Source organism: Dipodomys spectabilis, unplaced genomic scaffold (assembly GCF_019054845.1).
Source record: "Dipodomys spectabilis isolate Male_0828 unplaced genomic scaffold, ASM1905484v1 ptg000461l, whole genome shotgun sequence".
Lineage (NCBI taxonomy): Eukaryota > Metazoa > Chordata > Mammalia > Rodentia > Heteromyidae > Dipodomys > Dipodomys spectabilis.
In genome coordinates this window covers 276418-303497 of record NW_024871138.1, presented here as the reverse complement: position 1 = coordinate 303497, position 27080 = coordinate 276418, and the positions used below count along the sequence as shown (strand labels likewise).

The 27080-nt window shown below is 62.8% G+C and overlaps 1 protein-coding gene across 6 annotated transcripts; it reads right to left on the bottom strand.

Moving 5' to 3' along the window:
- Positions 1–128: 128 nt before the first annotated feature.
- Positions 129–25634, bottom strand: Capn15 (calpain 15). 6 transcript variants are annotated; one of them, XM_042668610.1, is made up of 12 exons: positions 25338–25634; positions 6343–7735; positions 5976–6184; positions 4985–5168; positions 4055–4278; positions 3437–3562; positions 3122–3274; positions 2159–2320; positions 1833–2065; positions 1585–1733; positions 1324–1502; positions 129–1258 (listed from the first exon to the last, which is right to left on the bottom strand). In XM_042668610.1, the coding sequence occupies exons 2-12, from the start codon at positions 7711–7713 to the stop codon at positions 1081–1083; spliced, it is 3168 nt and encodes a 1055-aa protein (XP_042524544.1). In that variant the 5' UTR covers positions 7714–7735; positions 25338–25634; the 3' UTR covers positions 129–1080. The 6 variants fall into 6 exon arrangements, with proteins under 6 accessions (XP_042524544.1, XP_042524541.1, XP_042524542.1 ...); XM_042668607.1 differs by adding an exon at positions 13837–14127 and having other exon boundaries at positions 1585–2065; positions 25338–25355; XM_042668608.1 differs by lacking the exon at positions 25338–25634 and adding an exon at positions 13837–14180.
- Positions 25635–27080: the final 1446 nt, after the last annotated feature.

The following is a 27080-nucleotide window of genomic DNA, read 5'->3' as shown; positions in this document are numbered from 1 at the left end:
TGTTAAAAATATTCACAGCTCGGAGTAAAAGGGGGCCCAGGGGGAGGGGGACTTCTCTCAGTGTAAAAACACTGCAAGCCCCACGGGGGGGCGGGGGGCAGGCTGCTGCCACGGGGGGGGGGGCATGGGGGGGCGGTGGGCAGGAGACTGACAGAGGGGCAGGAGGCCCAGGAAGCAGGCCTGGACGAGCGGCTGGGGGACGCTGGGCGGGTGGGCAGCTCAGCCTCCTGGTCTGGCTGGGGCCGGGGGAGCAGCTGAGCCCGGCTCAGGCCTGGGATGGGGCTGGGGTCCTTCTGTGGGGCTGGCCCGCCTGACCGTGGTCGGAGGCGTGGAGGACAAAGCACCTCTCCAGGCAGCAGGGCCGGGCCAGGCCTGGCCCCCAGCCCCACACCCGGTCATGGCTTCAGTCCTGGCAGGCATTCCGGGAGTTGCATAGTGTCACCGAGGGGCAGCTGGAGGCCTGTCTGCAAGCCTTGGCCTGTGGCCACTGGAACCTGCTCCTGGAATGCGCTGCCTGTGTGACAGGCTCCAGAGACCCCACTCACCGCGTGAGGGCAGGGAGCTGGGCTGGGTAAACTGAGGCAGGAAGCCATGGACCTCAAGGGGAGTTCCAGCTCTCACTAGATTTGGTTTTGTGAACAGAGACCCTGGCTGCCATGCTGGCGGGGAGGGGCACTGCGGTGTGGCTCCAATGCCCGAAGCGGTCTCCAGGGCCGGCAGGTGGGAGGGGCAGGTGCACGGCCCAGCTGGCTCGAGGTATTCTGCTTGGTGGCTGGGCAGCCTGGCCAGGAGGCTGCTGCGGTGCCCGGGGTGGGGTGGGGGATGGCGGGTGGCCCAGGGAAGCCGTGCCCCACAGCCAGTGGGCCCCCCCCCAGTGGGGTCCTGGCCAAGGGGCTGCAGTGCCCAGGGTGGGGGAGGGGGAGGGGGGGATGGCCCAGGGACGCTGTGCCCCGCAGCCAGCGGCCCCCCCAGTGGGGTCCTGAGATTCTGGTTCAAGCACCCTCCTTCGGGGTCTCCCTCATAAAGTGCATGTGGAGGGGGCAGGGGTGGTTTGCACACAGCCCGCCCCGGGTGTGGCCCTCACAGCGGCCGGGGCCCGTGCAGGCCGGCGACCTCGGGGGTGAGCGGGGGACTGTGGGTGCCCCTGGAGGCCGTCCAGTCGCTGAGGAGGGCCTGGGCGGCCTTGCGGTGTGCCAGGCGGTGGGTGATGGAGAATCCGGCGTTGCCCTCTAGCTGGGACAGGATCACCAGAACCTGCCTGGGGGGAGGGCTGGTTAGGACCGGGCGGGGCTGGGCGGGGCAGGGCGGGGGCCGGGCACCCACCTGTGCAGGGGTGGCACGCTGTCCTGCGTGCGCAGGCTGCCGCGCGTGGACACCACGTTGAAGCTGTCGGTGCAGTCGCACTGCACGTGCAGGTAGGACTTGGGGTGCCGGTTCTCCACTACCACAATCAGGCCCGCCCAGCCGTGCGTCAGGTAGTAGCAGGTCATGCCCTCCCGGCCCTGTGCGGGTACAGGGTGGGTGGGGCTGGTGGGCACAGGGCCCGCCCACCGCACTCCCGCCCCCGGGCGACAGCACACCTACCTCGTGGCGCTCACCGCGGCTCTCTGTGAGCAGGATGATGGCGTCCGCTAGTGTGGTCGGCTGGGCCTCGACTGGCTCCACCATAACCAGCCTGGAGCTGTACACCGCGAGCACATGGCCGGGAGGTGCGCCGGCTGAGGGGCCAGGGGCTGTGGGAGGGTGTGGATGAAGGGGGCAGCAGCCTTCCTGGGGCAGGCTCGGAGCGTCAGGAGGCGGGCGGGGGTGGGTGGCCTGGCTGGGGCTATTACCCTGGGCAGCAGTGGGCGGGCCCGGCGGGGCCAGGCTCCAGTGGTTGAAGGCACAGCACACCACGGCGTATTCCCCGGGCTCCAGCATGACGTCGCAGTTCACAAACTTTTTGACAGCGCGTTTACTGTGGGCCAAGAGGCGGCCCAGGCTCAGACGGCCACCACTGCCGAAGGTGGCGCGGAACACCAGGATGCAAAGGTCCAGCAGGTGGCTGTCCACGGTGTCCGAGCGCCTGCCGGTCAGAGCGCAGGCGGGGCCTTCGTGTGGCTGTGGCGGGGGGTGGGGGTGGGGAGGGGCCGGGAGAAGCACCCCCCTGCCTGCCCACCTGCTGCCCTCCTGGAAGAGCGCAAACTCCAGCGAGGCTCGCTCAAGCACGGTGAGCGCCGTCACCCCCACTGGCCGGCTGGCCGTGCTGGGGAAGCTGCCCTGCACCCGCACCTCCTGCCAGTCCGAGTGGACCTTGCAGATGTCCACGGAGTCAAAGTACCTGGGGGTGAGGACGAGGCCTCTGAGGAGAGCCGCAGCCTCAGACCTCTGCCCGGGGCGGGCCCCACCCTGCGGGCCTCTGCTGCCTGGCTCTGGGCACCCAGCAAGGCCCTCGGCTCACGCTGGGGAAAGGCTCTGCTGGCCTCCCTTGGGAGGTTAAGTGTCCCCTCAGAGCTCAGGTGTGTAAGGATTGTCTCCTGCTGGTGGCGCTATTGAGAAATGGCTTGCTCACAAGAGTGCTGGTGTCCTCAATGGATTAACCCACCAGGGACAGTGAGTTCATGTTGAGTGTGTCTTGTTAGAGGAAGGCTGTACCTCACCTTGGTCCCTTCCTGTCTCTCTGCCTCCTAGCCTCCATATGGTGAGCAACTCTACTTGGCCAGGCCCTGTAGGTCGCCATTTCTTCCTCATTATAAGCCTACAGCAAGGGAGCCAGCTACCTGTGCACTGAGAAACCACAGAAACCTTTCCTCTTTCTGCTCATGTATTATTCTGGTGGTTCTGGTATTTGAACTCAGGCCTCCAGCCCTGCTTTCTTTTTCTTTCTTTTTCAATGGAATCTCATGTGCTTTTCTGCCTGAGCTAGCTTTAACTCCTGCTCCACCAGCTCTAGCTGCTGGAATAGCTAGGATTATAGGCACGAGCCACGGGTGCCTGGCTTCTCTCCGGGACAGCAAGCTGACTGACCCGTCCCCCCAAACAACACCAATATGCAGACCTGGGCTCTGCAGTCAGCCCAGCAGGCGTCCTGCCCAGGTAAGTGGGAGAGGAGGGCTGCAGGACGGGTCAGGGTGTCTGGTACCTGATGAAATCGCTGTACTCCATCCAGAATACACCCTCGCTGCTGCCGTGGGGCATGAGCTCGGCCCGCAGGTGCCCTGGCCAGTGTGGCCACTCATCTGACCAGCTGCCGTTCCAGGAGAAACGGCCCCAGGGGTTCCGGAGCCGCAGGAGCCTGTGGACCGCAGGGCTGAGAGCCACGACGGCACCCTCGGGGCTGGGGACCCACTGGCTCCCCACGGCTCCCACCAGGCAGACCACGGCGCCAGGACCCACGACCACTCCCCATGGCTTCCACCCATGTCCACGGCTTGGCTGCCTGCCACTGGGCCCCTACCTGGAGCCCTGGACATCACGGACGTCCAGGATGGAGTAGGCGTGGCGAGGCCGCAGGCCCAGGCTCTCGTAGGCCGTGTCATCCACCTTCATGTTGCCTCCGCCGCAGGAAGCCCCCATGAGGAACCTGTGCAGGAAAGTGATCTTTGCTGATGGACGGGTGGGGAGCAGGAAGAGGCTCCTCGCTGTCTGGGGGCAAGCCCTCAGGACGGGTTCTGCCCAAGCTCGGGAGGCCTGGACCAGGGCAGGTTGACCGGCTCAGGGCCCAGGGCCAGCCGAGGGTGGGGGTCTTGGCAGCCGGGCCTCCTCTCTCAAGCCTCAGGTGGAGGCAGGTCTCAGAACACACCCCCCACTTCACAGGGCCCTTCCGTGTGCTCATCCTGCCCATTTCTCGATCAGGAGACCCTGAGCTCCGGCCCGGGACGGGATGTGGCCTCCCCGAGGTGGGAATAGCCCTGGCCCCGCTGGGGGCCGAGTTCTGGCCAGGCCTCTCGGTTCTGGCCGGCCCGCGCGGAGCTCTGTGAGGCGCAGTCCGAGGACGCGGCCCCCCGCTTCTCCCACCGCTCCGCCTGCCTCGCCTCCCAACGCCGCGGGCGGTGGCAGCGCCCGCCCCTCTTACCCAGCCTCCTTAGAACTCAGCATTTTGGCCCAGATGAGGTCAGTGTCAACGGGCTCCTCGCGGGGGTTAGTGGAGCTGACCTGCAGCGCCAGGCTCTCGCAGGGGGCGCCGGTGAGCGTGGCCAGGCCTTCGATGGCGCGCCCTGCCTGGAGGGCAAAGTAGGAGCCGTGCAGCTTGGCCAGCGCCTTCTCGATGAGAGCCACCCACAGCTGCTTCCGCTGTGCCTGGGGAGAGGGCGGGGTCAGGCCGGCCCCGCCCCCGCAAGAAGAGGGGGCAGCCGGCCCCGCCCACCAGGCCCCACTCCCCGCGAGAAGAGGGGGCAGCCGGCCCCGCCCCCTGCGAGAAGAGGGGGCAGCCGGCCCCACCCACCAGGCCCCGCCCCCTGCGAGAAGAGGGGGCAGCCGGCCCCGCCCACCAGGCCCTGCCCCCCGCGAGAAGAGGGGGCAGCCGGGCTCATCACAGGGAAGCCGGCCCCGCCCCCTGTGAGAAGAGGGGGCAGCCGGCCCCGCCCCCTGCGAGAAGAGGGGTCAGCCGGCCCCGCCCCCTGCGAGAAGAGGGGTCAGCCGGCCCCGCCCCCTGCGAGAAGAGGGGGCAGCCGGCCCCGCCCCCTGCGAGAAGAGGGGGCAGCCGGCCCCGCCCCCTGCGAGAAGAGGGGTCAGCCGGTCCCGCCCCCTGTGAGAAGAGGGGGCAGCCGGCCCCGCCCCCTGCGAGAAGAGGGGTCAGGCCAGCCCCGCCCACCAAGCCCCGCCCCCTGCGAGAAGAGGGGTCAGGCCAGCCCCGCCCACCAAGCCCCGCCCCCTGCGAGAAGAGGAGTCAGGCCGGACTCATCACAGGGCAGCCGGCCCCGCCCCCGCCCGCCCCCTGCGAGAAGAGGAGGAAGCTGGGTTCATCACAGGGCAGCCGGCCCCGCCCCCGCCAGGCCCCGCCCACCTGGGAGAAGAGGAGGAAGCCGGACTCGTCGCACGGCAGCATGTCGTCCACCAGCACCGTGGTCCACGTGCCGTCCTTGCACAGGCGCACCTGGTAGGCTCCCTCGGCGCACAGGCCGCGCGTGACCATCACGCGCTCCACCAGGTCGGGCCGCTCGGCCAGCACGGCCAGCGCACTCAGGAACCTGCAGGAGGCAGGCCGCCTGACCGGGCGCGCGCCCGCCCGCCCGCGCCCGCCCAGGCCCGCGCCCGCCCCCGTGCCCGCCCGCCCGCCCTCCCTCCCGTGCCCGCCCGCGCCCGCGCCCGCCCGCGCCCGCCCGCCCGCGCCCGCCCAGGCCCGCGCCCGCCCAGGCCCGCGCCCGCCCCGCCCGCCCTCCCTCCCGTGCCCGCCCGCCCCCGTGCCCGCCCGCCTGCCCGCCCGCGCCCGCGCCCGCCCAGGCCCGCGCCCGCCCGCGCCCGCGCCCGCCCAGGCCCGCGCCCGCCCAGGCCCGCGCCCGCCCGCGCCCGCCCACCCGCGCCCGCCCCCGTGCCCGCCCGCCCGCCCTCCCTCCCGTGCCCGCCCGCCCCCGTGCCCGCCCGCCTGCCCGCCCAGGCCCGCGCCCCGCCCGCCCCCCGCCCGCGCCCGCCCACCCTCCCGTGCCCGCCCGCCCGCCCGCCCAGGCCCGCGCCCGCCCGCCCGCCCGCGCCCGCGCCCGCTCGCCCGCCCGCGCCCGCGCCCGCCCGCCCAGGCCCGCGCCCGCCCGCCCGTGCCCGCGCCCGCTCGCCCCGCCCGCGCCCGCGCCCGCTCGCCCGCCCGCGCCCGCGCCCGCTCGCCCGCCCGCGCCCGCGCCCGCCCGCCCAGGCCCGCGCCCGCCCGCCCGTGCCCGCGCGCGCCCCGCCCCGCGCGCGCCCGTCCGCCCGCGCGCGCCCGCCCGCCCTCCCTCCCGCGCCCGCCCGCCGGGACCCGGACCCGGACCCAGCCCACCAACCCCGGCCGGAGAACGCAGCCTCACCAACAGTTCCCTAACAGGCCCTGGAGGATGTCGGAGGGCCGGAGGGTGTGGAAGACCGACCACGGGGTGCCGTGGTCCCTGAAGACGGAGCAGTTGATCTCGTGGGGCCGGAGCCACTGCTTGACGCGCTGCTGGACGCTGTCGCCCACCGGGAAGCCCACCGACGCGGGCCCGGGGGGGAAGCTGTCATCCACAAAACTCACGCTGTTCTGCGGGACCACAGCCAGGCGCTCAGACAGGCGGGGCGGGCGGGGCGTGCCGCCACCTCCCCCGCGGGGGCGGCCTTGCGCGGGTGCGCCGCGGCTCAGAGGGACCCCGGCCCGGGCCCCGGCACAGCGCGGGTGGGGGATCGGCAGTCGGCTCTCACCTCCCGGCAGAAGGCCACGATGTTCTCCCAGAGCGCCTTGGCCTCGCCCTCGTCCGTCTGCCTCCGCTTCTCCACGTGCATGCTCTCCCTGCGCCGCAGAGGCGCGCCGCGGCGCTGGGCCACCAGGACCTGGGGCGTGTGGCAGGCGGCGCAGTGCTTGGCCCGCGGCGCGTTGAGCAGCGTGCAGGCCGGGCAGGCCCACTGGCCGGGCCGCTCTGGGGGCGCGCGGGCGGCCCTGGGCGCGGAGGGCGGGCCGCGCCCGCAGCAGCCGCCGCAGGGGCCGGGCTTGTCCGAGCCGCAGTCCGGGCAGTGCGGGGGAGGCTCGCCGTGCTCCTGGAAGCCGTGCAGCTTGGAGCAGCCGCACGCCGAGCACCGGGGGGCCGCGGTGGGGTTCCTGAGGGTGCACTTGGCACAGGACCAGGTGGTGAAGTCGGGGCTGGAGGGGCTGGCCGGGGTGTAGCGCACGGTGTCTCCGGCCAGGTCAATGGTGTCCCTGCAGGCCTCGCCCTGGCCCTGGCCGGGGCTGCCCTCCGGGGCCTCCTCGTCCAGCGCGCTCAGCCGCTTGCCCGACAGCAGCTCTGCCAGGCGCGAGGCCCCGGCTGCCGCCCGGCCTGGGCCCTGGCTGGTGGGGGGCTGCGGCTGAGCGGCCTCGGGCGCGGGGGGCTGCGGCTGGGGGGGGACCTCCCTGCGGCTCCGGGGCACGGGATTGTTCTGCAGGGTGGGTGAGAAGGGGCCGAAGGGCGGGACCTTGGGGGGCTCCGGGTCCGCGGACGGGGGGTCGGTCTCTGGGCCTCTCCCGAGGAGGTCGGGCTGGGGCGGGGCAGGAGCGGCGTGGAAGCCCGCGGGGGCCACCACCTCGGGGACCACCAGGGCCTCCGGGGGGATGCGGGGCAGCGACAGCTTCCGGGGGCCCCCGCAGGCAGAGCAGGAGCTGGCCACCGGAGTGTTGTGCAGGGTGCAGCGCTGGCAAGCCCAACCGCGCCCGGGCTCGGCCGCGGCCTCCTCACTCTGCGGCTCCTTCCCCGCGTCCCGCGCGCCCGCGGCCGGCTCCGCCTCCTCCGGGCAGCTGCCCTTGGGCTCCGCAGGCGCAGGCGCGGCGCGCGGCCGCGGCAGGACGCCGTTGAGGATGGGGAGCAGGGAGGCCCCGGGCACGGGCTCTGGAGTGAAGCCACACACCTCGCAGGCCTCCTTGCCTAGGAAGTTCCGGAACGTGCAGCGGGCACAGGGCCATTTCTGTTCCTCCACGCTGAGCCGCAGGATGTGGTCGAGGTCGGGCTTGTGCCGGGGGGCCTCGCAGATGGAGCACTGGCGCTGGCCGGCAGGGTTCAGGAAGGTGCAGCGCGCACAGGACCACTCCCCGGCTGTGGCCATAGACCCGGGCGAGTGTGTGTGGCTGCAAGGAAAGGGCTGGTCAGCGGGCGCCACAAGGCCGGGTCACACCGCGCTGAGTCGCCGTCCACAGCCGCGGAGCCAGAGACAAGAAGTGCGGGCCACTGGGGTCAGGCTGAGTTCCGCCCGGAGCTCGGGAGGGCAGGGGTGTTGCCATCAGACAGAGGGTCTAACGCATCTGCCCAGAGCGTCCTTGGCACAGTGACACCCCCGTCCACAGCGGGGCATGGGTGCCCCCGCAGACTTGGCACTCCCGTCACACACTGCCGAGCCGTGTGGAGGCTGCCCAGGGTCGGGCACAAGGTCCCAGCTGCGACGTGCCACACCCTTCCTCCCACAGTGGAGGTGGACGTGGAATGCAGTCCCCAGGGCAGGAGGTGAGGGCCTCGGCCCCACCCGGGTGGGTGGGGAGGGGGTTGGGCCTATGTCAGCTGCCAGGGTGAAAACCACCAAGGCATTTCCAAACTCTAGTCTCAAACCAACGCCCACTACTCTGCTTTGTGGGGAAATCAATTGCTTTTTACATGGAGGTACAAAGCATGTGCCTCTGGCCCTCTTGGTTCAGGAAGAAAGAAAACTGGCCTCTTCAGAAGAATCAGTGAAACAAGTTCGACCAAGCACCACAATTGTTCCCGAAGCTGCCTGGGCTGCTCCTCCCATGGTTCGGGCTGAGTGCGGGCAGGAAGGCAGGCAGTCTTCCTTACCACGGAAGACCCAAAGGGACGAGGGGGCTTTCTAAGAGCCTTGGAGCCGCAGTCTGGTGGCTGCACTAGGCTGGGCTCAGCACCTGAACCAGAGGTGGGTCAGGTCTGACTTGGGCCTTTGTACCCAGAAAAGCCCCAAGCCTCTCACCTCCCCCGTACGGAGACCCATTCTTGGTCAAAGCTCCCTTGGAGTCCATGTTATACAAAAACCTCCACCAACACACACGAGCACCTACAGTGGGCCTCCTCTCAGCACAGCCATGCTGGACACCCCAGGACAGCCCACTCCCCAGGAGACGTCTCCAGAGAGAAGACTTGGGCCCCACGTAGTTTCTAGGAGCTCCTCCCGGGATGTACCCTACTTGTTGGCACAGACCTAGGAAGAGCCTCAAAGACGCTGGCAGCTCATGCCTGCCCCAAGCCACTCAGGAGCCTGGGCAGGAAAAGTCTAAGAGACTCTTACCTCCAATTAACCCATGGGAAAGCCAGAGGTGGCGCTGTGGTTCAAAGTGGTAGAGCACTAGCCTTCAGCAAAAAGAGCTCAGGGACAGTGCCCAGGCCCCATGACTGACAAAAACACACAACAACCAACCAAACACACAGCACTGGAAAGGAGAGTGTGCAGGTCCCTACTGACCCCAGGAGCCAGTCTGTGTGGCCACGGCTTCCCCTGGGCCTAGCTGAACTGGGGCATGGTGCCAGCCCACACCTGGGAGGAGGGGAGGCAGGGCACAAATGATCGAATGATTCCGCATGTGGCATGGGTAGATTTCAACCAAGACAGTACCTGATAAACAAGAAACTGCACGGCACTTGATGGCCTTTTCTGCTGCCAGAGGAGGCCGTCATACTAGGGATTCCTACAGCAGCTGCCTGGCTGGCTTTGAGCTGTGGGCCTCTGGGGTGGGCAGATGGGACAGGACCCAGACCTGAAACTCCTAATGCAGCAGAAGGCAAGGCCTGCAAAGCAAAGCCTGCATCTGGAGCTGAAGGATCAGACCAACCTTTAGATAGGTGGCAAAGGCCTTTTTGAATTCTCCAACCAGAGCTAGGGTGTCATTCCCAGGCAGAGTGCCCACCTAGCACGTGTGAGGCACTGGTTTTGATCCCTAGCACCGGAACTGAAGAAACAAAGTTTAAAGATTCTTTACGATTCTTAACACAAAGTGCCCCTAAATCATGACGCTCGTGGAGTCAGACCTGAGGCACCTGCAGGGCAGGACACAGAAGGAATCCACACTTGTGAGTCAACGAAGGCACTGCAGGAGGTCCGCAGGGCGCAGGGCCCTGCTCTGGTGGGCCCACGTCACCTCCAATTCTCAGGGAGGCCGTGAGCTCCTGGCCTACACATCAAAGCCACCTGAGTACCCGGGGAGGGCCGGAGACCTGTGCGCACGGCAGCCCTGGGGACACCTCCCCCTCTGGGAGGAGCCAGTGAGGGGTGTGGTATCCCCCACAGCACCCGCGCAGGACCCTGGCTGAAGCCCTTTCATCTCCCCTGTGGCCAGACTGGCAGGCCATGCCAGGAGACAGGTGCAGCGCCTGTCCACTGCCCAGCCTTTGTCTGACTCACCGTTCTGGAGGGTGCTGCGTTCAGGTCAGCAGCTGCTCCCCAAGGCAGACTGCACCTGAAGTCTTTTCCCGGTGGAGGGCATGTCTTCCTTCAAGGTCACCTTGGGGTAAGGAAGGCACCAAGCCACTCTCCTGGGTGGGGTGTGCCCTCCTCCCTGCTTGCCGATGAGACACCCAGAAGCGGGGCATCAGACACAGCAGGCTCCCGACAGGAGGGCTGGCTCAGGGGGCTTGGGACCCCTGCCGTGGGGTGGGAGGAGGAGGGGCCTGGGCCCTGCAGCCCTCACAGGTGTGTGGGAGAGGCCGGCAGGGCTCCCACCAGCCCGTCACTGCCTGGTTCCCACAGTGCCCGTGTCCATGTCCCAGGTCCAAGCCTACCCGCCCGTCAGCACAGGTGGGCCCAGCGGGCGGCAGGGGGGGGAGGAGGGCCGCGCCGAGCCTTCCCCTCCCTCACTCCAGAAGGACATGTCTGAGGACCCTAGCTCAGGAGTTAAAAGTCTCCAAGTTCCATTTGTACACGTGAACATAGTAAAAGAGAAAGGGAAAACCATTCACCCATGTGACAAGCGAGCGGCGTGCTGGCTGGTGCGCCTCCTTGCAAGGCGACCTTAGCGCTGGCTGCTGACAGCCAGCCACGCCGGGGCCAGCAAGTCTACTTCTAACAGCTTTTCCTGAGGACAGACATGAATGGAAATAAGAAAACATATAAAGGTGGACAAAAACAGGCAAGCTGCTCAGCACGCCCAGCCAGACCAAGGATGACACCACACACCTCCAGTACCGGGGAACAGACTAAGCCAGGCCATTAGAAGCAGCGTCCAGACAGGGAACAGAAACACTCGGACGTTGCCGGTGGAAACAAAAGCGACACAGCTGCCGGGAAAGCGGCATGCAGCTTCTCTGAATGTTACGTAACTCACCACAAATCCAGCAACCCCAGTTCAGGGACCCATCTAAGACCACGAAAACCTATGTCCACGCGAACATTTAACAGGAAGGGTCAAAGAGCTATTTACAAGCGTCTGTGAGCAGACAGTCAAAGGTGGTCTAGCTTCATCCACAGACAAGGAGTGAAATCCACACACATACATGCAACACACTGCGTTAATTCGTCCACCGGAGGCAGAGGGGTGGTGTGCAGCGAACAGGCTCGTGTGGAAGCCACACCTAGGCTAGACACTGCAACTCCCGTTGTGAGAAGTTTTAGGGAAGGCAGACCTGGAGATGAGAAGCAGGCCAGCAAACTGGTGTAATCTCTGTGGGGTGCAGAGGTGTTACCCACTGGCTTGTGATGTTTGTACAGTTAGGAAATAACTGAAAGTGACTGAACTTATAAGAGGTGAATCTGTTGGTTTTTTTTTTTTTTTGGAGTCCGGTCTTGGGGCCTGAACTCTGTCCCTCAGCTCTTCAGCTCAAGGCTAGCGCTCTACCACTTGAGCCACAGCGCCACTTCCGGCTTTTTTCTTTCTGCTTATCGAACCCAGGGCCTCAGGCATGCAAGGCAAGTGCTCTACCACTGAGCCACCTTCCTAGCCCCCGTGAATCTGATGTTATACAAAGCCATATCTCAAAAAAGCTGTTTAAGACATGGAGGGGATTGGGAAGGTGGCTCAGTGGTAGAGTGCTTGCCTAGCATGCATGAAGCCCTGGGTTCGATTCCTCAGTACTACACAAACAGAAAAAGCTGGTAAAGTGGCATTGTGGCTCAAGTGGCACAGTGCTAGCCTTGAGCAAAAGCAGCTCAGAGACAGTGCCCAGGGCCTGAGTTCAAGACCCAGGACTGGCAAAACAAGTAATAAAAGACATGGTGCTGGGCAAGGTGACTCATGCCTATAAGCTTAGCAACTCAAGAGGCTAAACTGTTAAAATCATGGTTCAAGGCCAGCCTGTGTGAGAAGTTTGGGAGATTTGATCTCAGTCAATAAAAACTGGGTGTGGAGCTTGTGCCTTTCACTATAGCTATATAAGAAGCTAAAGTCCAGGGTGGACTCAAGACCTTATCTCCCAAGAAAGCAAAAGGGCAGAAGTGTGAATCCGTGGCAGAGTGCTTGCCTGTTATGTGGAAGGGAAAGTTCAAACCCTAGTACCACACATACACACCAAGGCATTCCTTGGAGCACTGTGGTACCAATGAGAGAAACTGAAGATTAATTTTTAGTATTCCCTCTTCTGTCTCTCTCACACATGCATGCACACGCGCGTGCGCGCACACACGCACTCACACATGGAACAGAGCCCTGGCATCGCGTGTGCATGCACACGCACACACACACGCACTCACACACACGCGCACTCACACATGGAACAGAGCCCTGGCATCACATTGCACACACACACGCACGCACTCACACACACGCGCACTCACACATGGAACAGAGCCCTGGCATCGCGTGTGCACACACACACGCACACACACATGCACTCACACACACGCGCACTCACACATGGAACAGAGCCCTGGCATCGCGTGTGCACACACACGCACGCACTCACACACACGCGCACTCACACATGGAACAGAGCCCTGGCATCGCGTGTGCATGCACACGCACACACACATGCACTCACACACGCGCACTCACACATGGAACAGAGCCCTGGCATCGCGTGTGCACACACACGCACGCACACACATGCACTCACACACGCGCACTCACACATGGAACAGAGCCCTGGCATCGCGTGTGCACACTCACACACAGAACAGAGCCCTAGCATGGCGTGTGCACACTCACACACATGCACACACACACATGCACTCACACACATGCGCATTCACATGGAACAGAGCCCCTGGCACAGCTGTGAACTCTGAACACCCAATGGCTCCCATCTACGTAAGTAATTCAGTTTCTGGACTTTCCTAAGGACTGTGGCCTCCTCCAGGGCCTTTCGAGCCAGGGGCTCAGACCGCGGTGCCCAAGTACTCCAGGAGGCCCATCTCCCACCTGGCACCTCTATGTCTGCCCTTCCCACACGCAGCAGACGGCAAGGGGCCGGGTGGGCCATCTACAGCAGGGGCAGGCCTGGCACCCAGAAAGCAGAGCTACCTCTGCAGACTCTGCCTGGGGCTCAGGCCTCCTCTCCACAGGAGGGAGCCCGGCTGGTGGAGGTCCCCAAAGCAAATGCAGACTCATGCCGCCCTGCAGGCAGCCATGTGGGAGCAGGGCAGACGCAGCCCAGGAGCAGCAGCCCGGAGGACCTGGGACAGCACACCGGCATTCCGGGGTTCACTGACCACAGGGGCCACCACTGGCAGCCGGTGACCTAAAAGGGTCTCCGGACAGTTTTCAGAGCACCACTGGCCGTGGGAAGCACTGCCCAGCGGCGGGCTACGCAAAGCATCCCAGGACGAGGACAGGGTTCCAGATTTGCTGAGCCAATAGTAGAGATAATCCGTTTCTCAGCTCTACCGTACCTCAGGTGAGGAGCGAACTACCAGAGTGGCTGGCTTGAGAAACAGGAATCCTAATTCGAAGCAAACACTGTGCGTGTATGTCGGGCACGTATGTGCACGCACACGCACCAGTACTAGGGCTCAAACTCAGGGCCTCACTCTCTTGCTTGGCTTTCCCACTCAAGGCTGGCACTATACCAGTTGAGCTACACCTCCATTTCCAGCTTTTTGGTGGTTAACTGGAAGTAAGAGTCTCATGGACTTTTCTGTCCAAGTTGGCTTCAAACTGTGATCCTCAGTCCTCAGCCTCCTGAGGAGCTAGGATGACAGGCGTGAGATTCCAGTGCCTGGATTCTGAGCAAGCACCTTGCCGAGGAGGGACCTGCTGAAAAGGAGCCCTCTGTCCAGAGACAGCCCTTCCCGCCTTCTTACCTTCGGGCCCGGGGGGGACGTGTGTGCTGTCTGGCGACCAGGGCACTCCCCCAGACAGTTCCCCCGGGGCCGCTCCTACACCAGCCAGCTGCTGCAGGGGGCCCCGAGTAGGGGGGCCCCCTGGGGAAGCCGTGGTCCGACTCGGTTTCGGCGGCCAGGGAGGAGGCAGAGCTCCCCATGGCCCCGCTGAGAGTGGCCACGCCGAGAGCCAGGCCTGGTCACCTCTGGCCAACTGCGCGCCAACGGGAGCATGGAGAGGGAAGAGTGCCCACGCCGGAGACAGGCTGCTGGCTGGTCGGTGACACAACAACAGAGATAAACAGAGAGAGAATAGAGAGAAGACAGTGTGATTCACAGACCGAGCCCAGAGGCCCTGGGAGGGTGTCCCAGCCTGCCAAGCCACCAGGGGTGGGCAAAGGGAGCAGGGCAGGGGCAGGGGCTCAGGGCTGACCACGAGGCTCAGGTCACCAGGGGGCAGGGGTTGGAGGCTGAAAGTCAGCATCCTCCACAGCGACAGATGCTTGACCCACAGCACACCCGGGGGCCCGGGACACTGCCCCACCTGTCCCAAGACCCACCAACCTTACCCACCAGCGTGGCCTTAGTACAGAGGGAAGGGACAAGCAAGCATTTAGCCAAAGAAAGGAAAAGTGAGGGAGAAGCGGCAGTCTGGTCAGCCTCAGAGATGCCTGGAGCCGCTGAAGGGAGAGGGAAACCCAGGGGCTCGGGGCTGGGAAGGTGGCTCAGTGGTAGAGTGCTTGCATGCATGAGGCCCTGGCTCGATTCCCCAGCACCACATACACAGAAATAAACCTGAAGTGGCACTGTGGCTCAAGTGGTAGAGTGCTAGCAATGAGCTGAAGAGCTGAGGGACAGCGCCCAGGCCCAGAGTTCAGCCCCCACAACTGACCAAAAGAGGAAGGAAGGAAGGAAGGGAGGGAGGGAGGGAGAAAGGGAGGAAGGGAAGGAGGGAAAGAAAGAGAAAGAAAGAGAGAGAGAGAAACCCAGGGTGTCTGGGGCTAAGCTGAGCCTTCCAGATGGCAGCTGACTATGCCAACTACAGTCCATGGCCTGACCCAGACCCCAGGAAATACAAGGGACCTGAGGCTGCCCATGGCCCTGAGCATGGGCCAGGCCTCTTGGTCTCCCTCCAGGGCCTGGATCTCAGCTGGAGTCTCAGCAGGTGGACTGTGTGTGTCGCAGAAATGGCCATTTCACAAAAGCTGACTGTGAGGAACGAAACCAAGCAAAGCACTGAGTCCCTTCACTGGGACTTGGGAAGCTGGCCCATGGATGGGGATCCTAGGTCACTACGGTTTCCTTCCAGGGCAGTGGGCCAAGGTGGGCGTCTGGGCTGCTCTCCCATGGGTGGGTCAGCACTCTATCAGGCTCTGATCAGAGCGGTCCTCACGCTGCTGTCACTCAGCATCAGCCCCTTCTCTGACTCATGAATAAACACCGGGGACAGTCACGCTGGTATCAAGATGGAGCTAGGAAAGGTAGAAAAGGGGCTGGGAGGTGTCCTTGGTGCACAGCAGGCCTGGGAACGCCAGCTCCGGGTGCCTGAGGGGATCAGTGGCACGAATCCCAGGCCTGCTCAATGTTCCCAGTGCGGGCTGTGGGGTCTCGCCACCTGGCTCCAGTTAGAACCAGCTGGGTGCCCTGGGCAACAGCGAATTCACCTGATGGTTTCCTCACTCAGAGTCCGAGGGGCAACTTCTCCCAAGGAACTGGCCGCGGCTGGCCTAGCAACTCTTTAAGACCCTGGCTGCTCAGCTCCCCCACCGACAGAGCAAGACCCGCATGCTGTGGGGTCTGCTGTGAGGACATGGCCATGACTCCGGGGGCACAGACAAGGCAAGTCGGCAGCAACGCCGCTGTCTTGGAGGTAGGTGTGTGTGTGTGGTACTGTCTTGGAGGTAGGTGTGTGTGTGTGGTACTGTCTTTGAGGTAGGTGTGTGTGTGTGGTACTGTCTTTGAGGTAGGTGTGTGTGTGTGGTACTGTCTTGGAGGTAGGTGTGTGTGTGTGGTACTGTCTTTGAGGTAGGTGTGTGTGTGTGGTACTGTCTTTGAGGTAGGTGTGTGTGTGTGGTACTGTCTTTGAGGTAGGTGTGTGTGTGTGGTACTGTCTTGGAGGTAGGTGTGTGTGTGTGGTACTGTCTTGGAGGTAGGTGTGTGTGTGTGGTACTGTCTTGGAGGTAGGTGTGTGTGTGTGGTACTGTCTTTGAGGTAGGTGTGTGTGTGTGGTACTGTCTTGGAGGTAGGTGTGTGTGTGTGGTACTGTCTTGGAGGTAGGTGTGTGTGTGTGGTACTGTCTTTGAGGTAGGTGTGTGTGTGTGGTACTGTCTTTGAGGTAGGTGTGTGTGTGGTACTGTCTTTGAGGTAGGTGTGTGTGTGTGGTACTGTCTTTGAGGTAGGTGTGTGTGTGTGGTACTGTCTTTGAGGTAGGTGTGTGTGTGTGGTACTGTCTTGGAGGTAGGTGTGTGTGTGTGGTACTGTCTCGGAGGTAGGTGTGTGTGTGTGTGTGGTACTGTCTTTGAGGTAGGTGTGTGTGTGTGGTACTGTCTTTGAGGTAGGTATGTGTGTGTGTGGTACTGTCTTGGAGGTAGGTGTGTGTGTGTGGTACTGTCTTGGAGGCAGGTATGTGTGTGTGGTACTGTCTTGGAGGTAGGTGTGTGTGTGTGTGGTACTGTCTTGGAGGTAGGTGTGTGTGTGTGGTACTGTCTTGGAGGTAGGTGTGTGTGTGTGGTACTGTCTTGGAGGTAGGTGTGTGTGTGTGGTACTGTCTTGGAGGTAGGTGTGTGTGTGTGGTACTGTCTTGGAGGTAGGTGTGTGTGTGTGGTACTGTCTTGGAGGTAGGTGTGTGTGTGTGTGGTACTGTCTTGGAGGTAGGTGTGTGTGTGTGTGGTACTGTCTTTGAGGTAGGTGTGTGTGTGTGGTAGTCTTTTTTTTTTTGGGTCTAGTCATGGGGCCTGAACTCTGGGCCTGGGCGATGTCCCTCAGCTCTTCAGCTCAAGGCTAGCGCTCTACCACTTGAGCCACAGCGCCACTTCCGGCTTTTTTCCTTTTGCTTATGTGGCACTGAGGAACCAAACCCAGGGTTTCATGCATGCAAGGCAAGTGCTCTACCACTGAGCCACCTTCCCAGCCCGACTTTTACATTTTTTTTAATGGCTAGAAAAAAAAAATCAAAAGGTAAAAGTTATTAAATTCAAACTGCAGGGTCTAAACACTTTTGTACAATGTGGCCATGCTTGCTTGCTTACATATGTGGCTACTTTCAGAGATCACGTGACCCAGAGCCAGGCCCTTTACAGAAGGGCTGGCAGGGCTGGAAGCTCGGCCAGGCAGCACAGCACAGGTCCAGGCACAGTGGTACACTCTTGCAATTCGCTGCGCTCAGGGGGCTAAGGCCCTGGGCACTGAGGACTAACGAGTTGAGGCTAGCCTGAACTACACAGTTGTCACTTCCCCTGGGCTTGAACTCGGGAGCTGGGCACTGTCCCTGAGCTCTTTGCTCAAGGCAAGCGCTGTACCACTTTAAGCCACAGCACCACTTCCGATTTTCTGGTGATTCACTGGAGATAAGAGTCTGACGGACTTTCCTGCCTGGGCTGGCTTTGAACCAAGATCCTCAGATCTCAGCCTCCTGAGTGGCTAGCATGACAGGAATGAGCCACTAGGCCTAGCTACAAGAGAATTTTGATGTACTTTGTGTAACCCAATATGTCTGCAATGTGCTCTTTCAGTATGAGCGCATTACAAAGGACATTATTGAGATACTGGGTATCCTTTTACTGGTTAGTTCCTCCTCCTTCCCGCCCCCCCCCCCCCCCCCCCCCGCCTCTGATACAGTCTTGCTCCTCAAACTCTCAATCCTTCTACCTCAGTCTCCTGAGTGCTACAATTACAAGTATGTACCACCACTGCCTAGGGCAGCCCAGCTCTTGGGACGGTCTTCCATCTCGGTGTGGACGTGGTATCTCGTGGGCCTCTGTGCCGGGTGGTATTTAAGCAAGCGCAGCAGTGGGCTCCCATGCACACAGCTGCTGTCCCTGGGAGGTGTCCAGCCAGGCCCCAGTCAGGCACGCCCCAGCTCTCGCCAGCCGACACCAGTGCACAACAACCCTGCACTGCTGAGCTTCCCTTGGGAAATGGGCCAGGGCATCTCTTTTCCTGTGTGCGTGCGTGCACTGCTGCTTGAATTCAGGGCCTTGTGCTCTCATTCAGCCTTTCCACTCATATCCCTTCAGCCACACTTCCCTCCCTGCTTCTTGCTGGTTAATTAGCTATAGCGACTGAAGGAATTTTCTGTCTGGGCCAACCAACTTCAAACTGCAGTGCTCAGATCTCAGCCTCCTGAGTAGCGGGGACTGTGGGCTTGCGCTCCTGCAGCATGCCCATGCTCTCTTCTCCTGCTCCCCTGAACAAACGAGGCTGACGGAAGCAAGCAAGCCCCTGCAGGGCAGAACTGCTCCCGGTGGGGGCTCTGAGCCCAGACTCAAGGGGAAAGCAGGAAGCAAGCACTCTGGGGGCTACCTCGCTGTCCTGCTAGGGGTGTGGGTGTGTCCTGCAGTGTGGTTCCCACAGCCCCACCTGCCCTTCTAGCAGCCCAGAGTAGAGATGAGGGCCTCAGGCTGGCTCCTCCTGGCCTGAGATGCTGGCTCTGTGGCAACAAGGAGCCAAGGCCTGTCGGGGAATGACTGTGCCTCTCCTGGGAGGGCAGGGGTGACAGGTTTCCAGTTCCATTCCACATCTGATTTACCCCTCCGGCCTATCTGCCTCGGCAGAGCAGGGCAGTCCCCGGCCTGGGAGACAGGCCCACGCCACTCCCATGCTGCTCCCCACTCTGCTTCTGTGCTGGTGTACCCAGCCAATGCCCTTCCATCTCTGCCCCAGGCCAGGCAACCCACGATGCTCAGACATGGACTTTCTGGCTGCAGCATGACAGAGAGCACCGCAACCACGCCAGCCTCCGGAGTCAGAGGGAAGGGGCAGGGCATGCTCAAGACAAGACACGTGCTGTGAAGGCTGGGGGGGGGGGGGGGGGCGGGGGCGGGGCGCGCACCTGCTCCATCCCAGGACCACAGGGCAGGCGCTCCTCTGCCTTCATTTGGGAACTTCTGTTCCAATTTTAAATTGGGGGCAGTGACCTAGATCCAGGCTCTGCCAGGACAGGGCCCTGGCCGGGCCACAGTGGGGCGTCTACCCAGGACAAGCCCAGCTCGGGGCTTCCACAGGGCAGGCGGGTGTGCCTGGGCCGGGGGCCAGGCCCTGGCTCTGCCGCCCTCAGCCGCGGAGGATCCCGAGGGAGGGCTGGGCTGGTCTCAAGCCCGTCCTGAGCAGGATTCCCAGCACTGGCCTAGGGTACGTCTCAGGTGTTCGGGGCTGGAGACGGGTAGGCAGGATGCATGGTGCTGCTGAAGGGCTGGACACCCACGGTGGGAGGCCTTCTGCCCTCTGCTCTAGCCAAGGACCTCACAGTACAATAGCCAAGACCGCGGACAGCGCCCGTGAAGGCCGGGGCGGGAGGCTGGCTCCCCCGTCCCGGTGGGCTCCCCCTCTGGAGTGCCGGGGACACGGAACGGCCCCACGGGAAGAACAGAAGGGAGCTCCCACACCAAGGGACGCCTCCGTCACTCCTGCCTTTCGTGGTCAGTTTCACGAAGGGCCATTTCAATACCAGGCCATTGTAGCTGCGGCAAACCCAAGACAACTCCCACGGAGACGAGGAAGGACAGAGCAACAAGGCCCGGCCTGACACCAGAGCCGCCCACCACACCTCAGAACGGTGCCCACCAGACCGGGAGGCCCCAGGCCAGACGTGAGGGCTGAAGTGAGCCTCGGCCGGCTGCAGACGACAAGCCAAGGCCTCCTCCAGAGCAAACAGCGGAGGAGCGCAGCTACTGCCACGGAGGGCAGGGCCGTCCCTACCAGAAGCCAGGCCAGGACCCACCCCGGGGAGGGCTTCAGCGCAGGCAACTCCATGTGCCACGGGAGCGGGCAGGGCGGCATTCCCAGGACAGCTGAGCGTCCTCTTCCGGGCTGGGGCAGCCACCCACCGAGCCAGGGCTCCTGCGGCGTGACAACGGGGAGGGCTGGGGGTCACACACACCAGTCCTGCCCCCCCCCACCAGCCGGGGCCACCGGCAGGGTACAGGGGACACCCCAGGTCTGCCCTCAGTACACCCTGAATGACAGGCCCACAGTGACGTGGGCTTTCCCAGGGAACTCAGGCTGGCAGGGTGTGAACTGGGGATCTTCGGGGGCCTTGGGTTTCTTCTTGTCAGAGTACCCCAACCTTGCTACTCTACCAACAGTTCTGCAGCCCAGATACACCTATAGGCAAGCCACAGCACCGGGCAACCAGCTCACCAGAGGCTGAAAAGTGACAAGCTGCCCGTGTGCCTGGAAAGGGGCCTACAAGCAGGCTGGTCGCTATGGCCTCCACCAAGAGGGCCTGCCTCTCCTGTAAGGGTCTAGACTCTGGTAAATATGGCCACTGGGCACCAGGCTGGACTGCCACATGAGCCAGACTACCGCCGACTACCTGGTGGCATGGGGGGGGGGTGAGGGGCGGGAGTTCAATGTTTCACCTCAGCACTATTACCCAGGGACCCGTTCCTTTAAAACCTACATCTGTTCTGGGGCCTGGACTTCATTCCTAACGTCTGTCCTTTGTTGTTGTTGTTGTGGGGCTTGAACTCTGGGCCTGGGCGCTGTCCCTCAGCTCTTCAGCTCAAGGTGAGTGCTTTACCACTTAAGCCACAGCGCTATATCTGGTTTTCTGGTGGTTTATTGGAGATAAGAGTCTCACGGACTTTCCTACCTAGGCTGGCTTCTAACTTCTATCTTTGAGTGGTGGCTAAAAGACTGGGATTGGGAAGTGCTTGGCAAAAACGAAGAAATCTAAAAATTCAGGATTGAGAGCCAGCCACGTGTTGGTGGCTCACGCCTGTCATCCTCGCTACTCAGGAGGCCGAAACCTGAGCCAGCCCCAGCAGGAAAGTCCATGAGACTCCTCCACTTTACTACCAGAAAACTGGTGGCTCAAAGTGGTAGAGCTCTAGCTTTGAGCAAAAAAGCTGGACAGCGCCCAGGTCCTCCCTGAGTTCAAGATTCATAACAGACCAAAAATAAAAAAAAGGAGACCAGGCCTCCTGAGTCTAACTGGCTACTCGCTGTTCTGATCTAGCACATACTAACCCCCCTTCCACCCAATTCGCCTTGTCCAGCGGCCAGGATGGCAGAGATGGGGACTCTAAAAGTTCTTGTCCTAGCTGGGTACTGGTGGCTCACACTTGTCATCCTAGTTACTCAGGAGGCTGAGATCTGAGGATCAGGGTTCAAAGATAGCCTGGGCAGGAAAGTCTGTGAGACTCTTATCTCCAATAAACCATTCAAAACCTCGAAGTGGGACTGGGAATGAAGCCTGGCAGTAGTGCTTGCCTAGCATGCATGAAGCCCTGCGTTCCATTCCTCAGCACCACATAAACAAAAAGAGCTGGAAGTGGTAGTGTGCTAGCCTTGAGTAAAAGCAACTCAGGAACAGTGCCCAGGCCCTGAGTTCAAGCCCCAGTATTGGCAAAACAAAAAACCAAAAACAAAACAAAATCATACCAAAAAACCCCCCAAGAGCCACCCCAAAACCTGTAAGTGGCACTGTGGCTCAAGTGGCACTAGCCTTAAGCACAGAAAGGCTCAGGGACAGTGCTCAAGGCCCTGAGTTCAAGCCCCACAACTGACCACAAAGCAAACAAAACCCTGTCTTGGCCCCACCTCAAGTCAGCTCTACTACAAAGAACAGAACCTGGGCAAGTGCCACAGGTCACCCTCGCTGGCACACTTCCTGGGACTGCCTGGGAAAGACCCATGTGGGGCAGGGCTCAAGCCAAATGGCTGAACACAGGTCCTGGTATCACTGGCCACTCCAACTGCCCACCGGCAGCCCCTGCTTCAGACTCAGCTCTACTTGTCCTGGCACCTGCTCAGCGTGGCAGGTAATCAGGAGGCTGAGAAGGCCCTCAGGCCCTTTCTGAGCCATCTAAGAAACAACACTCTCCTGATCTCAGCACACCCCTTTTTTTTGGCCAGTACTGGGTACTAGGGCTTGAACCCAGGGCCTTCTATTTGGCTTTTTCACTCAAGAATGGCACTCTAACATTTGGGCCCACACTTGCACGTCTGGCTTTTTGTTAGTAATGTGGAGGTAAGAGTCTGTCGAGGCTGCTCTGAATGGAGCTTCTCAGAGCCCAGCCTCCTGAATAGCTAGGATTATAGATGTGAGCACTGGCAGCTGGCAGTTTCACCCCCTCAGTATGGGAACAGTTCCGGGGACCTGACAAGAGAGGCAGGAGAAGCCGCAGGTTCTATGAACAATAAAAAATGCCCCCTAGCAGAGTACGAGACGCCTTGGGAAACCTGAATCCTTTCGCTCTTTCTCCCAAGCAGGAGCTAGCACCAGAAGAGACAGTTGTTCTGACTCTTGAATTTCAGATTTCTCCATTTCTGAAAAGTATTTCCCAATCCCAATCTTTCAGCCACTCAAAGACAGAAGTTAGTTTCAGCCACTCAAAGACAGAAGTTAGTTAAGGCCAGGCCTCAGAACAGAACTGGGGCTGCAACTGCTGGCCTGTTCAGGGTAGCTCTGAGGCTGGACTCCGGGCATCGCCTTCTATGGCGGGAGGAGATAGGTGCCCTCCGAGGCTCAAGGAAAGCAGTCTGGAGGGAGATCTATCTGCACTCACGCTGGTCCTGCAGCCCCCTCAGCATGGAAGGGTGTGTGTGTGTGTGTGTGTCTACCTGGGCTTCTGTGTCTTTGGAGATACACACCACCTTAACGATACATCACAGAAAAGGCAACTGTTCTTCAAAATGGTATTGTCAGGAAAATAGGAACATACTTGGGATATGTTTTTATTCCAGAAGTTCAGTGTTCAATGGAACATTGTTTTTAACAGAGAAAACGGTATAAGACAAGTACTCTCATTTTTGGCATTTCCATCTTTCTTGGAGGCAGGGGGGATTGTAGCCGCACTCCAGTCCTCTGCAGGCCCCAAAGCAAGGCACAGAGGAAGTTGTAAGAATGGGGTCCTGGCTCCAAAGCAGGCCTCAGGCACTTCCTTCCCCACCGAGCACTGGCCTCTCTACCTTCTAGAGCAGAGGCTCTAGCACCTGCAGAGCTCAAAGTCTTTCCCATGAAGATGGGCAGAAGAATTGAGCAAAGGAAAGACAGTCCAAGAGGTTTAATTTGCCTGAGTGATTCTAACTTCAAAGGGCAACCTTTCAAGAGGAGTGGAGGAGGGTGCAAGGACTTTGCTCTGTAGCAATGCATGTTCCTTCTTCCCGAGAAACAGCTGTACCTTGACTTCACACAGTGGGTATCAACTTGTTTATCTAATGTCCAAAGTCCTATCCAGGCACATTTTCCGGCTTGTCCCCCAGGAGGGGGGGACGGCCGCCCTCCAGAGGGGAGCAGGGTATTAAGTATGAAACAGAGCTGACTGGCATTTGCCAGGATACCTGGGGTGAGGTCTGTGAACTTGTCCCACTTGCTTTCATGACATGGAGACTCAAGTGAGCCCAACCTAGTGTCGGATGAGTGGCTGCAAGGGACAGCCACGTTGCTGGCTTGTACAGAAGAAGGCAAAGGGGTGCTCAGGCTCCAGGCCTCACAGCTCACCTTGAGGGCCTGGCCCTGTGCCTCTTGGATCTCTGTTCTGAGGCAGAGTGCCCTGGTGTTCTTGGAGCTCACTCCACACCCTGTCCTGGCTGCATTCTCTGGACCAATGTCACAGTCTCCATTCAGCCATGCTGTGTCCCATGAATGGCAAGGGGTGTAGCTGAGCTCTAAGCCCATCCCCAACCAGCGCTTCCTGTCTTCTCCCAGTAACATGTAGTCAACAGTCACACTCAGAAACAAGCTAAGGTTAGTGAGGCCACCTCCTATTCCCACAGAGTGGGCAGCACTGCCTCTGTGGACCAAGCTGAAGTAATATTCTCACCCAGAGCAGCCTGCAGCAAGGAGCTACCTTTAGATACTCACTGGCAACCTGCTCAGCATGGGGCTGGGTGGAGTTGGGCATCGGGGCCTTCTGAGGAAGAGAAACAGCCTGCCTTCCAAGTGCCTGCAAGTTTTGTGCAGGAGAACCATGTAGGCTTGAGTGCTACTAGCAGACCCCATGGGAGAAGCCAGCATGATGCTGGAGCCCTCCTCGGCCTACTGGACAGAGGAGGCCTGGGGATCAAGTGGATCTATGCATACAGCTGGGTCCCGAGGGAAGAGGCGGGTGGGAGAGGAGGGTGGCAGAGCCTGCGTTCACTCTGAGGAGCTAGGAAGTGAGTTATAGCTTAGGTGAGGAACAGGAACACGCTGTCCTTCAGAATACTCTTACTTCAGGTGCCACAATGGATGTGGGGTGGGAACGAGAGGGGACAGCCAGGAGGTGTGCTATCCAGACCAGACGGAAAGACAGGGAGGCCCCTTTCAGTGCACTGCTCTGGGTCTGAATCCGGAGCTTCAATATTCCATGAAGAGACTAAAGCCAGGTATGCCTCAAAAACCAGTTCAGCTTCCAAGTGTAGGGTAGGCGTGACATGCCAGGAATACACACCGACAGGACAAGCCATGGCATTCCTGGTTTCTGTAGATGGGTTTTTCTTATCACTTGCCTTCTCAGCACCGATCAGCGCTGCTATACTAGGAGAAGCATCACACAGCTCGACCACGGGCTGCCTTGCCTGCCTTCAAGTGCTTTCCTGACCAGCGTGTGAACAGCGTGTAGTTTCTGAAGGTTTTTAGGACATCAAAACCCTTCTTTCCAACTGCCAGGAATGAGGTAGCAGAAGGAGTTCAGAAAGGCAGGCTGAGTCAAAGACCTGGAACTGCAGCTCCATCTGCCCTTCTCCCGCTAGCAACTGTGGTACCTCAAACTTCAGTTTCCTCATCTGCAAGATGAAGATTGCCAAACTACCATGATTTAATTCTCAGAAGTCAGCTAAGGTCAGCAATGTCACAATCAAGGAAAAGCCTGGCTTCCCCGGGGCAGTGGGTGGCGGGGGCCTCAGCTCCCCCCCAGGGCAGGGTGGAACCTCCAAACTGTGGCAGAGTCGGGGCCAGGCTGCTCCTGCTCTCAGAGGCCCGGGCGGTAAACTCCTATGAAGTTGCGCATCTCTCCAGGTTCCAAACGCTCAGACGCCTGTCCTTAGCAGGGCAGGGCCTCGCAGGAAGCGCACCCGCCGCCCCGGGAGAGCCGGCGGCCGAGCCCGACCTCCGCGCCGGGCCGCGCCGCGCCGCGGGGGCACGCTCCGCGCCGGACGCCCCGAGCGGCGGGCTCCCTCCGCAGCCCCCGAGGACCCCCGCCCCGGAAGGGCCCTCCCGCAGCGCCCGGCGCGGAGCCCGAGGGGAGGGCGCTCAAGGACAGGCAGGTGCTGCGGGCGGCCGGGAGCCCCGCACGGCGATCCGCGCGCGGCCCCGGGCCCCCGCCGCCAGGGACACTCACCTCCGCGAGCCGCGGCGCGACTCCGGCGCCCGCGGCTGGGCGCGGCCCCTCGGGCGGCTGACTGACCCGCCGCTGCTCCGGGAGGCCGGCCGGCCGCGCAGCTCCGACGGCCTCCCGCGCCTCCGCCGCGGCGCGCCCGGCCCCGCGCAGCCTCACGCCGCCGCCGTGCTGCCCGCCGGTCCTGCCCCGCCGACCCAAGCGGCCTTACGCCGCCTCCGTAGCGTGGCGCCCGGCCGGGGCCCGCGGCCAAGGCGCGTCGGGGGCGCACGCGGCGCTGGGTGTCCGGCTCCGACTACGGATCCCACAGCGCAGCGCCGGCCCGCGCGAAGCACGCCGGGAGCTGTAGTCTCTGGCGGTGCCGGTTCTGGACCCGCTTACCCACCTCGACCCACCTCCGAAATCCCGCCTCCCGCGCTATTGGAGACGCCCAGGCACCGGCCTCGGCCGGGCGGGCGGGAAGAGGACGGTCCGGACTACAATTCCCAGAAGGCCCTGCGAAGGGGCCCGGGGGCGGGTCCTCCGGCCATGTTGGTCCGGCTGGGAGGAAGGGCTCGAGTTCGCGCAGGCGCCGCTGGAGCTCACGGTAACGTGGATCGGCTCCGGCCCGGAGCTCGCAGGCCGGGCTCGGCTTGCCTCGCCCGATTGGCGGGCTGGAGCCTCGGGGAGACTCCCGGCCGTCCCCGGCGCCTCGGCCGCGCCTGGTCTGGCTTCTTGGGGGCCTGTCTGCCTCGGGTGCGGCGTCCCGCCGCGGTCGCGGCTGTCCCCGGGGCACTCGGGTCCTCCGGCCCCCCATCTGCCGGGGAAGGGGCCACCCCCGCGGGCCCCGGGCCCAGGCGCTCTTCAAGGCCCTTGCTTCCTTGAGATCATTCGTGTCTTGTTTTCTGCAGCCAAGGGGACACCACGGGGCCACGAAGCCGAACAGCACCAGCAAGAAGCCTGGACGCGGAGGGCAGGCCGGGCAGGGGCAGGGGCAGGCCGGGCAGGGGCAGGGGCAGGCCGGGCAGGGGCCGGGGCAGGCCGGGCAGGGGCAGGGCCAGGCCGGGCAGGGGCAGGCCGGGCAGGGGCAGGGGCAGGCCGGGCAGGGGCAGGGGCAGGCCGGGCAGGGGCAGGGGCAGGCCGGGCAGGGGCAGGGCCAGGCCGGGCAGGGGCAGGGGCAGGCCGGGCAGGGGCAGGGGCAGGGGCAGGCCGGGCAGGGGCAGGCCGGGCAGGGGCAGGGGCAGGGGCAGGCCGGGCAGGGGCAGGCCGGGCAGGGGCAGGCCGGGCAGGGGCAGGGGCAGGCCGGGCAGGGGCAGGGGCAGGCCGGGCAGGGGCAGGGGCAGGGGCAGGGGCAGGCCGGGCAGGGGCAGGGGCAGGCCTGGCAGGGGCAGGGGCAGGGCCAGGCCGGGCAGGGGCAGGCCGGGCAGGGGCAGGGGCAGGCCGGGCAGGGGCAGGGGCAGGGGCAGGCCGGGCAGGGCCAGGGGCAGGCCGGGCAGGGGCAGGGGCAGGGGCAGGCCGGGCTGGGGCAGGGGCAGGCCGGGCAGGGGCAGGCTGGGCAGGGGCAGGCCGGGCTGGGCAGGGGCAAGCCGGCAGGCAGGACAGGCAGGCCGGGCAGGGGCAGGCAAGCTGGGCAGGGGCAGTGCAGGCCTGGGGGCTGGCTGGGCAGGGGCAAGCGGCAGGCAGGACAGGCAGGGTGGGGCAGGGGCAGGGTGGGGCAGGCTTGGCAGGCAGGCTGGGCAGAGGCAGGGCAGGCCAGGCAGGCTGGGC

Bases quoted from the DNA above. Each gene is read 5' to 3' on its own strand.
- Capn15 (XM_042668607.1), bottom strand. From the start codon at position 14,015: ATGGGGAGCTCTGCCTCCTCCCTGGCCGCCGAAACCGAGTCGGACCAC. The intron at 6,185-6,342 runs GTGAGAGCCGAC...GTGGTCCCGCAG, and splicing joins TCGTGGCCTTCTGCCGGGAG to AACAGCGTGAGTTTTGTGGA. The intron at 1,503-1,584 runs GTAGGTGTGCTG...GTACCCGCACAG, and splicing joins GCCGCGGTGAGCGCCACGAG to GGCCGGGAGGGCATGACCTG.